This window comes from Lissotriton vulgaris, chromosome 3_1 (assembly GCF_964263255.1).
Source record: "Lissotriton vulgaris chromosome 3_1, aLisVul1.2, whole genome shotgun sequence".
Lineage (NCBI taxonomy): Eukaryota > Metazoa > Chordata > Amphibia > Caudata > Salamandridae > Lissotriton > Lissotriton vulgaris.
In genome coordinates this window covers 1,527,683,419-1,527,696,626 of record NC_141689.1, presented here as the reverse complement: position 1 = coordinate 1,527,696,626, position 13,208 = coordinate 1,527,683,419, and the positions used below count along the sequence as shown (strand labels likewise).

The window sequence follows — 13,208 nt, the reverse complement described above, 5'->3', positions numbered from 1 at the left end:
CTCACACTCCACTCCGGCTCCTCGGGAAAGCTTTTCTTCTTTGCCGAAAATGGCAGAGAGTGGCTGGAGCTCCCGCCCGCAGCTGCCCGGGGCCTAGCAGAGATCAGCAGGGCACCTGAAGGAGAGGGCACCGGGGTGTCAGTGCCCCCTGCACTACAGACCCGCGTTAGATCTGAGGGAGGTGGAATAGAGCCCGGTAGCCCGGGCGAGGAGGAAGGGAGTCCCGCAGCCCCGGCGCAGCTCGTCTTGTCCCAGCCCCTCACACAGCTCTGCTGAATGAAAAAAGGCAGCAGTGAAGTTCGGTTCTCCTGGGCCTTGGGCGCTGCATGGCCGACAAGATGGCCGTGTGGACATGATCCACGAGGGCTCCACAGCAATCAGCAGAAGGGCTCGAAAATCGCTGGAAATAAGAGCACTAGACACATGAATCACTGAGATATAAAACTCTATCAGAGAGGTGCCGTGCACAAGAGAAAGTAAATTCCTCAGCGCCCCCGATGCGGATGGATTGTGTTAAGAACTCCTGTATTATAATCACAACAGATTGGGAGTGGGACTGGGTATACTGTATTGCTATGCTGGGCTGCTGGCAACCCCTGACAAACAGACCACATTACAGGGGACGTCGTCTGCAGTGAGCGGCCTGATGCTTGATCCAAGGAGGCTTCTGGTTTGGCGGGGTGAGTGGAGACCCGAATGCACAATGGATCCCTCGGATAGTTTTGGAGGCCGCCGGAGAGTGGAAACTCCGCCGGGGCCTTGATTTCTCACCAGGACGTACAGTGGCCGCATGGTGGCATCACTGTCCCTAGGGCTGCTGCGAGACTGACCTTAGACGCCCCAGGCTCGGGGATCGGACTGTGCTGAACAAGTTGCCTGCTTCCCACAGAACCCGGTGAGTGCTGGATTGGGGGCGTGACTTAGCAGCCCGGGCGACCCCTGACAAACAGACCACATTACAGGGGACGTCGTCTGCAGTGAGCGCCCCGATGCTTGATCCAAGGAGGCTTCTGGCGTGGAGGGGTTAGTGGAGACCCGAATGCACGATTGATCCCTCGGATGGTTTTGGAGGCCGCCGGTGAGTGGAAACTCTGCCGGACCTTGATTTCTCACCAGGACGTTCAGTGGCCGCATGGTGGCATCACTGTCCCTAGGACTGCTACGAGACTGACCTTGGACGCCCCAGGCTCGGGGGTCGGACTGTGCTGAACACGCTGCCTGCTTCCCACAGAACCCGGTGAGTGCTGGATTGGGGATGTGACTTAGCAGCCCGGGCGAGGAGGAAGGGAGTCCCGCATTCCTGGCGCAGCTCGTCTTGTCCCAGCCCCTCACACAGCTCTGCTGAATGGAGAAAGGCAGCAGTGAAGTTCGGTCCTCCGTGGTTTGGTGGGCGCAAAGTCCCGATGGACACCATAGGTCAGACGGCGGTGCGGGAGCAGAGCCTGATCACGACTGCGACCACGTTTCTCCGAGGCAAAGCAGAAATGCCTCGGAGAAACCAGGGTCATTTTTCGGATTGAGGGACGTGTTTTCGTTCTCTCCTCTTCCCATTGGCTGGAAGATAAAATTCCAGCCAATGGGAAGAGGAGAGAAAGTAAATAGAAAGAACGAAAAAACACACCCCTCATTCCGAAAAAGACGGGGCTTGGACCGAGTGATGCCCCTCTCCTCCAATGGCTGGCCAGCATTTACTAGGCCAGCCAATGGAGAAGAGGGGCGGGTTCCAAAGCCCCCTCAAAGACACATTAAATCTTCGGCTCCGCCCACTGCTACGCAGTGCGACGGTAGCCTCGACCTAAAAACGGCCCCCATAGATGCAAAGTCAGCCCTCACCCTTGCAGCCTCCCAGGAAAACGCCCAATGCCCAGGCCGGCCAGTCCGGCCCTGTCTCTGGGTTGGATTTGTTTCACAAATCACATGCTGTTAGTTGAAATGTAAGTGAACTACTAGTATTGCAATGTGCCCCCCCCCATAATTTTTTGATGCAATCATTCCATTTGCTCACTCCTCTAGAAGCAACACCAAGCTTTTGTGAATGCTATCAGAAAATAGGGCATGCTTATAACCAAGTCAAATGGCAGTTTATACATTTTATTACAAAGCTTTGTAAAAACAAAAATGTTTCAGCACAATAACTCAAACTGGAATGACAAAATAAAGATTTTCAGTCAACAGTATGTTTGGGCAGAACTGTGCTTCACTATTTAAAAAAAAAAAAAGTGGGCGGTAACATCAAAATTCATAGTTCAACAACTGGCATAAAAAATCCCACTATCAGGCTAACAAAAACAGACGAAATACAGGACAATTTACATTGTAACAATGAATTCAAGTGCTGGGCTTTGTACAAGGCAGAGGGAAAGAAAATATGGAGTGAGGAATGAGGGACAGCAAAGTAAAACGCCTCCTTGTCATCGGCAAAGCTGGCTGTATCATCCAAATGTCTGAATAAAATATATTGAGCAAGCCTTTTAAGAAACAACATCTTGTTGTTTTAAAACATATAGAACTTTGAAAGCACTGAGAAACTCCTACTCAAGAAGTATAGTAGGAACCCCACAATTTTGTAGAATGAATTTCTCTGGCCCAGAAGAAAATCCATTATTTTTTAATAAAAAAAGAATAGATTTTTAAATCTCTTTTAAAAGCTCACCTCCAGTAAGGTATACATCAAGAGAAAAAAGTAAAAAAAAGAATACAAAAGCATTCCACTTAAAGGTAAAACCAAGAATGTATCTTTTTGAACTGTCATTAAATAAGAGAAAGGAAAAGAAAAGGGAGTCTTCAGTGGACTGTGCGCCGCTTGTGGGGGGTCTGTGGGGTTGGTTGGCCTGTAGCAGGCAGGGGTGATGCAGAGGATTGCTCTGGCTCTTGGGACAATGTCAACCAGGAGGCGAATCTCTTATGGGGCGCAATGAGGAGATGCAGGAAACAGTTTTTTCTGAGAAAAGGGCTTGCAGAAGATCACCTCCTGTGCTTTTGCGTATGAGGTCAGGATTGGATAGTAAATGGAGTTGTTTAGGCAGTGATTGTCTTAACGGTACAGCATCTCTTGCAGTGACATCGGTGGGATGAAGAGAAGGTCTGTATCAAACTCCTTGGTTGGTGCTCTGCAGGCGTAGAAGAGAACCAGGGTGTTAACAGGCTTCCATCTCCAGAAGGGGTCCTGGTGCTCCTGCTCTTGCTTTGCATGTGGAGAAAGCATTTCTTTTCCCTCCTGCAGAGAAAGGAAAAGCATGTTTGTAAGAAGAAGGGCAACAATTGTTTTTTTGCAGCAAATGAACCCTATGCACTTTTAAATCTTCGAGGCGTCTGTTAAGGGGCATTTCAAATTTTTGTTGCAATATTTTCATTAGTATTTGTCATGTGAGAGCAAATGCCACACACAGAACATTCTTTGTTTTCTGCTAATACCTTTCAAAAAGCGAATACATTTTAAGGACTACCATTGGGCTTTAATTGACCCTTAGTCTGATCCATGTAAACTGAAATTTAAGTGAATTCCATACATAAAACAAATATTTCCAACACTATTCAAAATAAGGTCATACATAACACAGCCTCAATTGAACTTGGGCAGCCGGCTGCCAAAACACCTTCGTGGAAGGAGCAGCAAATTTGCCACATCAGCAGTGGCCAGGATGACTGATTTAACGTTAACCGCCCTCACTAAAAGCATTTTCCTCCTAATGCGGCTCCTGCAGACATCCCGGGAGCCAACTTCATAGAAATATGATCCGTGATGGCAGGTCTGCCATGTCAAGCTGGCATTGTGGACTTGTCTTCACTTAGGGTATTCCTGGAGATCGACTTCCAAAGTAGGGATCCATTCCAGAAATAACATTAACAATGCCATCCACGTGCTGGGAGCTTTTTCCGAGCCTGTGAGAGACATTTCAAGACTAGCACCATCTTGGGTTTATAAATAAGACTCCCTGTTTTCCCTTTTTTCAGATTTTTACAGATAAATACAGACAGCCAAGAATGTATTTTCCTGTCTGTATTTATTTTTAAATGTGGATAAAAACGGAAATTGGGTTGTTTTTGAGTGATTCTAGAGGCTGTCAACCATGACTGCCAAGCCAATCGCTGTGCAGATTGAAATGGTAGCGGGGTTGAACAAAATAAAGGAATTTTTGTAAAAAACTTTAAACAGCATTGTATATAAATACAACCAAGGTACTAACCTTTGCATGTTTTCCCATATGTGTACATATTTTATCATCCGAGTGTGTTTATATCACTGAACCCGGTAAGGGTGTTCCTGCATTTTGTTCATATTTATTGGTTAAATAAATGTCAAAATATACTAATTTCAGCTTCATTTTTTCACATAACACTAAATAAATATGGTTAAATATAGGTACAATTAGCAAAAGCTAAATATGGATAAATACAGACGGGAATGTCAAAATAATAAATACCATAAAACCGGGAGCCCAATTTATAAAGCATTCCTGAACAAACAGAAAGCCATTTCCACCAGTCAGGTACACCAATACAGTGTTGCCAGTGGTGAAGCTGATTAGAAACACTGCCTTCCTGTGCACTCTAAATAACAAGAGCATGGCAGAGATTGGTAGGCGGGAGATGCCTGTTTTTCGTTATGTCCTGCTACAATCCACATCTAATTGAGACGAGGGAAGGCAGAGGTGGCAGTCAGGATACATATGATTTTTTCATTGATGTCCCCTTACTGCATACCTTTAAACAAGACCCTCAACATTCATTATCTGCGACTGAAATACTGACGAAATATATCAAAGTTAAACACTTTATAGTAAGAACTTGATATCATCTACTTATGTGCACAGCACTATGTACTGCATTTAATAAACCATTATAGGGTGCTGCACTGTGCCAAAGGGGAGGAAAATGTCATTTTAACGTCAACCACCAGCCAATCACCAGTTCTTCTCAGCCTGACCTAGAACACCTAACAGTGCTAGATAACCTTAATGCAATTGGTAATATCTTCTTATGCTCTGATTACATTTTATAAGAGATTTAAATGCATCAATGTTTTTTAATCTGGCTAGTAACATGATCACTAATTAATTTTGGTAGCTCACTCAAATCCAAACTTACCCAACCTCTCACAACTCGGGTATAGAAAATCCTTGTGAAGCCTTGATAGCAGCGCTTGTGGCTGTCATTTGGTATGGCTTCGTCGATTGTAAGCACTGTATTAAGGAGGTGATCTGTCCTGAAAACATATATTGCCTCCCACTGCAGCTATCCCTTCTGAGGGAGGGAGATATGGATCGGCCTAGCTGAGCGCCCAATCCTATTCCTAACCAGCTGGCACTTTATGCAGGAAGTCAGCCAAAACTGTCACATTCACAGACAAGTGTACGAAACTAAGGGCCCTATTCGCAAAGGGCCTCAGCACTCATGGTCAAGGCCCGGCAGTCGTGGCTGAAGGCCCGCAATTATGCTGGGACCACCGAATGCAGTTTCTCATTGCGGAGGTCCCGCCACGAGTGTGGGGCCCCTGACATGACTGTGGGGCCTCCCACATGAGTGCAGAGGCCCTTTGTGAATCGGGCTCTAAGAGTAGGAGGCGCTTGTCTGAGAAAAACCCAGTCATCGTGTAGTGGTGTAGCCAGTATTAGCACGATAAAAGTGCATATCTAAGGACACTCGAGGTGCTAGCAAGAACGTTCAACATTAGAAGAAAATTACCTTCTTTAACAGGTAAATTTGGCAATAGGAAAATGCAACTCCTGATGGTTCGCAGTCTGGAGCCTGCCAATCACCAGATCTATTAGAAGAGCACCTGGGTCAAGGTGACCAAATAAAATTTTCTTTTTATTGTTATTCTCCAGTTCAGGGGGATTAGTTGTCCCCTTGCGGTTCATTTTCCATGAAAGTCCAGCAGAATAGCCACTTCTTGAACTTTCTAATGCTCGCAAACAAACCAGGCTTTAAAAATTGTGCCAGGTCCAGAGTTTTATCGCTGCAACTTTCTAAAGCGAATGAGGGTGGGTTCATCTTTGATTGCGTATAGAGAATATTGCTGTAGTGTTTCTTGTTTGGAGCACTGCTTGGAACCAAGATACAAGATAATAAGCTCAGCAGAGCAAAGGGCAGTGTTCCACATGGAACCAAAGCACAGCGCAAGGCAAAATATGCTGACGGGACCGGGAGACTTGAGCCCTGTGGTTCTGTGAAAACTGATCTTGTCCCGTGAGGTTATGGTTCCGTCACGATTTTGGTGATGTCGTACCGTATTCAGTAAGTTCGGCGTTAACTAGCGAGTCATTACGTATTCAGAGACTTTGTCTCGAATATGGGTTCCATTTTGTCCGTTCCTCCATTTTGTGTTGCCATCACGTTAGGCCGATGAATGAGGTCGAACGAACGAAGCGACCTGGCCTTCCCGTACTGGTACACATTAACTAGGTCCTTTCTTGACTTTAAGGTGAATTGTAAGGACCTGACTCCTTCACCTGAAACTGACCTCGCTAAGCCAATTTCTCTGGTTTGATCGTTGTCTGAGATTGCCAATCAATGTTCAGGACATCGTTAACTTTTAGTTTCCTTACACATGATTTATCTTGCTCGCTATCTGTCATTGTTTCCTTTTCTATGCTCCTTTATTACATGCATTGTGCTTTCAGTTATGGGTTTGTCCGGCTTGTGGAGATTGGATTTGGGACATTCCTAATAATTAACTTTGGGTTGGGATGCTGCAAACTGAGCTTTTCGTCATGTGATACTTTGTTTGAGAATGTATCTTATTGGTTAGAATGTTGCGCAATGGGTGTATGTTTAGAATGTGAATATTGTGTATAAAAGGAGATGTCTTGCTTGAAAAATTGAGCAGTCTCCTGAGAATTACTCCATGCTGTACTTCTATGATCACTGTTACTAGCTGCAGCTAATAAATTTGGTCTTTTACGCCACCCAGAAGTATTCCGTGTCTCTGTATACCAAGACAGGTGAATCCGAAGACTTTGGGCGTGCCCCTGGCGCCGCTGGGTTTAAAAACCCGGTTCTTCAGCCCTCGACGGCACATCCAACAGTAATAAGGGAGACAGCTATTTGAACAAGAATCGAAGATGGGGGAATAACACTCTCCTGTCCATCTTATTATGGAACGTCGCAGGGCTAAAAAGAATGCTCAATTGTAAAGCAGCGTGTATGCACCTTCGAGAAAATGACATACTTTGTCTACAAGAGACATGGGTCACTGAACCTCTAATTCTCTCAGGTTACTATGAGATTCACACTGCAGCAATAAAAAAGTAACATCTTCGGGAGAGCAGCAGGTGGGCTCTCAATCTACATCAATCACAACCGTAAAATTGAGGTAAATTCAATAGAAACTAACTCTTCCAATCTCCAAGCAGTACTGATCTCCGGACTCAAAAGTAACAATAACTCAATTCATTTGTTGTTAATCAATTGTTACATAAATCCCACCACAAGCCCAAAAAACCAAGAAATAAAACTATTATCCCAAAAAATGGACCATTGATAATCAAATATGCCTCTCATCTCCCAATCATCGCAGGGCATATGAACGTCGGGAGTCTGGGAGATGGTACGAGGAACACCCCAAACATAACAGAACTGGTGCCTCTTCATCTGTTGTTGTTTGAGCATAACATGGTTTCCACCCATGCTTCCTAGAAAGCAGTGGACCCTCAATGGCTTCCCTTGCCCACCTTCAAGAGTAAGTCATTAATCGATTACATTTTTATCCTCAAGAAACTTGTAACATACTTCAAAGACTTCGAGGTGGGAGACAGGGAGGAAAGTGATCATAAGCCATTGAGGCTCACATTTGATATAAACGGGAAAACCGCAAAACACCCCGGAACATTGGGTTCTTCAACCGAGGAAGAGCACTATACAGTATTGAATAGAATAAAATGGACTACAAAATTAAGTTCAGTACTCATGGAATGGGTCACCCATAAAGAGCAGTGCCAAACACTGGCACCTCCCCTGGAGCACTGGAAGGAACTACTTGAGGAACTAAAATCGGTCCTAGGACAGGTCAGTGGTAATCCAAAAGCTCAGGGCCTTTACCCACAAAACCACCCATTACAACCAAACCCCAGGGACTTAGAGCAAACCAAACGGAGTCTCTCAAAGGCCTTGAAAGCGAGAAGAAAAGGAGTGACAAATCATCTCAGTGTGGAAATAAAAGAGCTACGAAGTGAACATAGGAAAAAAATATGGGAAACTCGAACAAAGAAAATTGAGGCAGAGTGGCTGAAAATCCTAAATATGCTTAAAGAAAAGGGTCATACTCGACTCTGGAGATACATCAGACAATTAAGCCACACTGGCCATAGTAAAGAAAATGGGGTGGCAGCCGCTGAGTGGGTTAAGTATGTAAAACAATTGTACACAACAGACCAGGAAAGGAGGGTCATGTAAGAACAACAACATTTACTAGACAAAGAAGAAGAGGACAAGTGTCTGTTTATTAACACAATAGAGATAACCAACTTGATCAAGAAAATGAGGACAGACAGCGCACCGGGCCCCAACGGAGTGCCAGCGGCAGTGTTCAAAGTGTCATACGGATTCTGGGCGGACCAGTTTACCCCACTCTTCAGGCACGCTTTTGAAACGGCCTCCATCCCATCATTGTGGAAAGGTTCAATACTTTTCCCTATACATAAAAAAGGAGACCGCACAAAACCTGAAAATTATCGGCTTGTGGCTTTGCTAGACATCGAAGCAAAGGCATATGCTAGAGTGTTGCTGAAGGAATTAGAAAGCTGGGCAGAGGAGCATAACATACTTCCATTTTTCCAAACTGGATTCAGACCACAATGTTCCACAGTAGATAACATCATAGCTCTGAGATACCTGTCCAGACGTGCTACCCAGCCCGCTCATCCTCCTTTGTTTTGCTGTTTTGTAGATTACAGTGCAGCATTTTGAGCGAGTGGATCGTGGCATATTATGGAGAAAACTCACCAATTGGGGCATCCCCCAAAAGTTGCTAAAGGCAATAAGGACTCTATACGATGGGACCTGGGTACGGATTAAGACCAGTCAAACTTCGCTGACCACTAAGGTCCCAACAAATAACGGCCTTAAACAAGGGTGCATTCTTGCACCTTTACTTTTTAACATCTACACATCCGACCTGGGTCAAGCACTGGAGGGGGCAAATCTAGTCATTCCAAAGTTGGGGAATGTGCGGCTTCAAATCCTTCAATATGCTGACGATCTAGTAATTTTGTATCACACCAGGATAGGCTTACAGAAAGCCTTAGAAGCGCTACACAGGTTTAATCAAAAGAATAATTTATTGGTGAACCAGGAGAAGACCAAGAATCCTTATCTTTGGGAAGTACCATCGAAAGCAAACAGCCCAATGGCGCCTAGGTGACCAGCAAATCAGATCTTGCAAAAATTATAACTACCTGGGTCTCAGGCTAACGGAAGGGGTAAAAACAACAGCTCATTTGAAACATCTAAGAAATAAAGGGGCAGGAATCATCTGCAGTCTGAGAAGTCTGAATCGAAAATTACATTGCCCATCCACGGAAGCCATCTTGAAAGTCCTAAAAGCAAAAGTAGTGCCCTCAGTCAACTATGGCCATTTAATCTTCCCTGGTGCCCTTACCAACTTTTACATGAGTTTCCAAATTTCTGTATATAAGAAAGTGTTGGGCATCCCACGACAGGCTAGGAGAGCTAGATTAAGACTGGAGCTGGGTCTTTCTCGCCCAGATATCTCCTGCCTGGGAGACACAATAAAATACTATATTAGCACCTTGAGAGCTCCAGCAACAGCCTTGAAAACGCAAATTAAAACAATCTTTGAAGAAAGCGGATCCCAATGGCAAGCACAACTGACAGTAGCCATTCATCTGCTAGAAATAGAGGTGCAAAACCTGGCCAATGCTAATATTTCAATAGCTGCATGGAAAAGAGCAGTGAACAGACAGGTCAAGCATATATCATTTACAAGAGATCTCGATAGCCTGCATCGCCATCCAAATCTTGCCTGTTGCTGGACTGCTCAATAATTATTCATCGGCAGTACTAGGAATGCGGAAATCAGGCATAAATAATCAATCAAACAGGATTTTTTAAAGTGCTGCTTATCACCCCTGGGGGTATCCAGGCATGGGCGTGGGGGTGGTATTCTGCTGCTGGGCATCGTCAGTTGAACAGCCAGGTCTTCAGGCCGTTTGAGGGGAGGCTGTTCGAGGTCTTGGCGGCCAGGTAGGAGAAGGAGTGGCCGCCTATCCTGCTGCAGCGGTATCAAGGAGTGTGGGCGAGGGCGGCAGATCACAGCTGTCTGGTGTGTTGGTGGAAGCTCAGCCTAGGGTTGAGGTAGGCTGGTCCCACGTTGTAAAGGGCTTTATAAGCAAGAGTCAGCATTTTGAACTGACATCTCTTGTGTATGGGGAACCAGTGGAGTTTGCACAATGTCTTACACCAAGGCCCCAGGCTGGTCCAGACCTGTCCCAGAAGTTACATTACTCCAGTCTGTTGTAGCCATGGGATGCATGAATTGTCCTTCTGGAAATCAGCTCTCTTACGGGTAGTGGCTTCTTGTGCGCTAGCTCACTAAAGTGATTGGCCGACTCTAGGTTAGAGCTAGTCAAATTCCCACCTACCTATATCATAATACTGACTCATCTCATGCATATGGCCGTCCTAAGGGCAAGGTTAACTGTGCTTTATCTGAAAGGTACGAGCTACAAGGAGTTGCATGCATTCTTGGGTTTCTCCCTGATTTCATACCCTACAGGGTGTTCATCATTGCTTAGCTCCTGCCCCATGCTTCTTCTCCGGCTGCCTCCCTTGCTCTCTAGCAACATTTATATCTGTCTTAGTGAAACTGTCTCGCACTCTATGACGCTTTTTTACTGGCTATCTCACCCAACCATGTGCACCCATCCGTTCCCCAAGCTGATGCATACTTTCTCCTCAAGGAATTTTGTGGAGTTCAACCTCTCTGGGAAGGAGGGGGGGTGGTGGTGGGGAAGGGGGGTTCTGTCTTTCTGTCGTGAATGGGGTGTCTTGATTACCTTCAGACTGGGCACATATCCCAGGTGTCTCTGAGTGTCATACGCAGCAGGATGCTCCTCTCCCTTTGGGACCCTAACCTTGGCTCGTCCAGTTCCGACCACATTATTCGCTGAGCTGGATATGTAACAGGGCAGTGCTCGATCAGCTACAAATCCCCAGCGTTACACAAACTTGGGGCACTGAGTTGTGCGGCCTGTGACCATCCTCTCTATGGGCAAAACTTGTGCTAACACACCTTATTGGGTCAAGTGGGCTTGGTCTAATCTGCTGTTGTCTCCAGGATCCCAGAGGCTTTCAGGCTGTAGTCTTCCTGTGGCATCTTTACAATGCTGCAATGAACAAACCGCCTCATGCATACAAGAGGTGCTGCTAATTCCCCGTGCCTAGCCCCTGCACACTACACCCCACTCCCAATCAGACATTAGCAATCCACACCCAGATCTTAACCATACCTAACCCACAAGTGCTCTTCTTTTCTATAGATACAGAGGAAGCTAAAACACTATTTCTCAATATTCTCTCCTCTATTTATGAAGTGGACATTTTGAGAACACGCTTATACCAACTGTAATACTCTGAGTCCCACTTCCTAGTAGTGGGCTGGTGTGGACAACGCTTTTCCAAGGGATGGATGCGTGGTTAAAATCTTTCAGATCCTGCATAGCTACCCTATATAGTGTATGTGAACAATTTAAGGCAGCTTAGCACTCCCCACAAGTCCACTCTTTAACCAATCACGTGGGATCATTCTCAATATTCCTGAAAAAGCATCGGTGAGCGATGCTCATACTGATATGGACTGTGGCATGCAAGTCCTCTTTAATCTGTAGGCATTATGTAAAGTATGCTATACATATGTAACGACTGCTGCAAAAAGCAGTAGCTGTCTCCATAGGTGCTAAAACTTACCTGAAATAGGAGTGAAGTCAAGAGCATGGAAATGGTGTGGGGTGTTTAAGGCGTGCTGCCTTGCCCTACAGTAGGATGCATCTGCTTCCCTGTGACACTTTTGCACAAGGGGTGCTGATTAAGTCCATGGGACAGTAATATCAAAAAAGAGCCAGCAGAATTAATAAGGAATCAGAAACTGAACTGTTTGCACACTAATTGACTAACAAAACACTTGAAGACAGTATCCTAAATACCAGCTGCTAGACAGCGTCAAACTGGCTATGTTACACGCAGGGCAACATTAAATGGGACAACTTAATGTTGCTTCACAGGCCAATGTAGTTCACTCTACTGTCCTCCTACACTGTTTTGAGGAGGGAATGGACGTACATTTGATGTTCAAGTGTCATAGCCCCACTAGCACCACTTCCAGGGTCACCCTGGAGAGAAGTCTGGATTTACAGGGTCTCTTAAGGGCCAGTATTCAGGAGAATATATTCTGTGTTTTTCTGTGAGACAATATAATATATACTTTCATAAAAATCCTTTGTTTTGTCATTTGCGCCACGTATTCAAGTTGCATACAGCTAGCTATAAATTCTTTGGGACTATGGAACTGGAAGGCTATGGACAATGTGATGATGGTCATATGGCTACACCATAGGGCTTGGACTTCTACGTGCTCTCATAAGACCATATCTTAAATTGCTCATAGCAGACACCCGGAAACATAATTTATTTAGATGATTTGAAGTGACCATAGGGAAGGAGGCCACTTTCTCAGTCTATTGTGTCCTACAATGTAACAGGATTAAATGCCAAACAGCCATTGCCAAAGCCGATGTGTCTGGCTTTTTGTTAGAGGGAGTGTTTAGGAACAGTTAGCTGACTTTATGTGTGTTGCCTCCAGCTGCCAAAGAGAAAATTCAGTAATGAAACAACATCTTGGGCTGCGGGGAAATTAAAGTTAAGCGTAGGGCATCTTTTCTTAACAAACAACATTAGCACAGTTAAGCTGTGTCTCAAAAGAAGAGTTTTATGAAAAGTAGTAAGAAGATGTTTGCAATGAAGGAGGTGAATTTAGAGACATGCACAGCAATAGATAGCTTTGACAACGGGGCAGTATTTTCCTTGAATCTGTAAGAAAGAACATGTGTGTGTACGCCTTTATTAAGAGAACATAAAAAAGCTATACATCCAACAACACTATATCATGACAGCAAAGTAAATTGAGTGAAAATCACTGTGTCCGTGTGAAAGGCCAGGCTGCCCAAACAGTATGCCCTTTCCTAAACAACAAC

General features: G+C 45.1%; 1 protein-coding gene across 4 annotated transcripts in view; it reads right to left on the bottom strand.

Moving 5' to 3' along the window:
• Positions 1-2,075: 2,075 nt before the first annotated feature.
• LEF1 (lymphoid enhancer binding factor 1) overlaps positions 2,076-13,208 on the bottom strand; it is a 252,049-nt gene continuing 240,916 nt past the window's right edge. For all 4 annotated transcript variants that reach the window (XM_086962011.1, XM_086962009.1, XM_086962012.1 and 1 more), the window contains one exon: positions 2,076-3,217. In XM_086962011.1, coding sequence (XP_086818137.1) covers positions 3,138-3,217 — 80 coding nt within the window. In that variant the 3' untranslated portion in view covers positions 2,076-3,137. The remainder of the gene's footprint in view (positions 3,218-13,208) is intronic.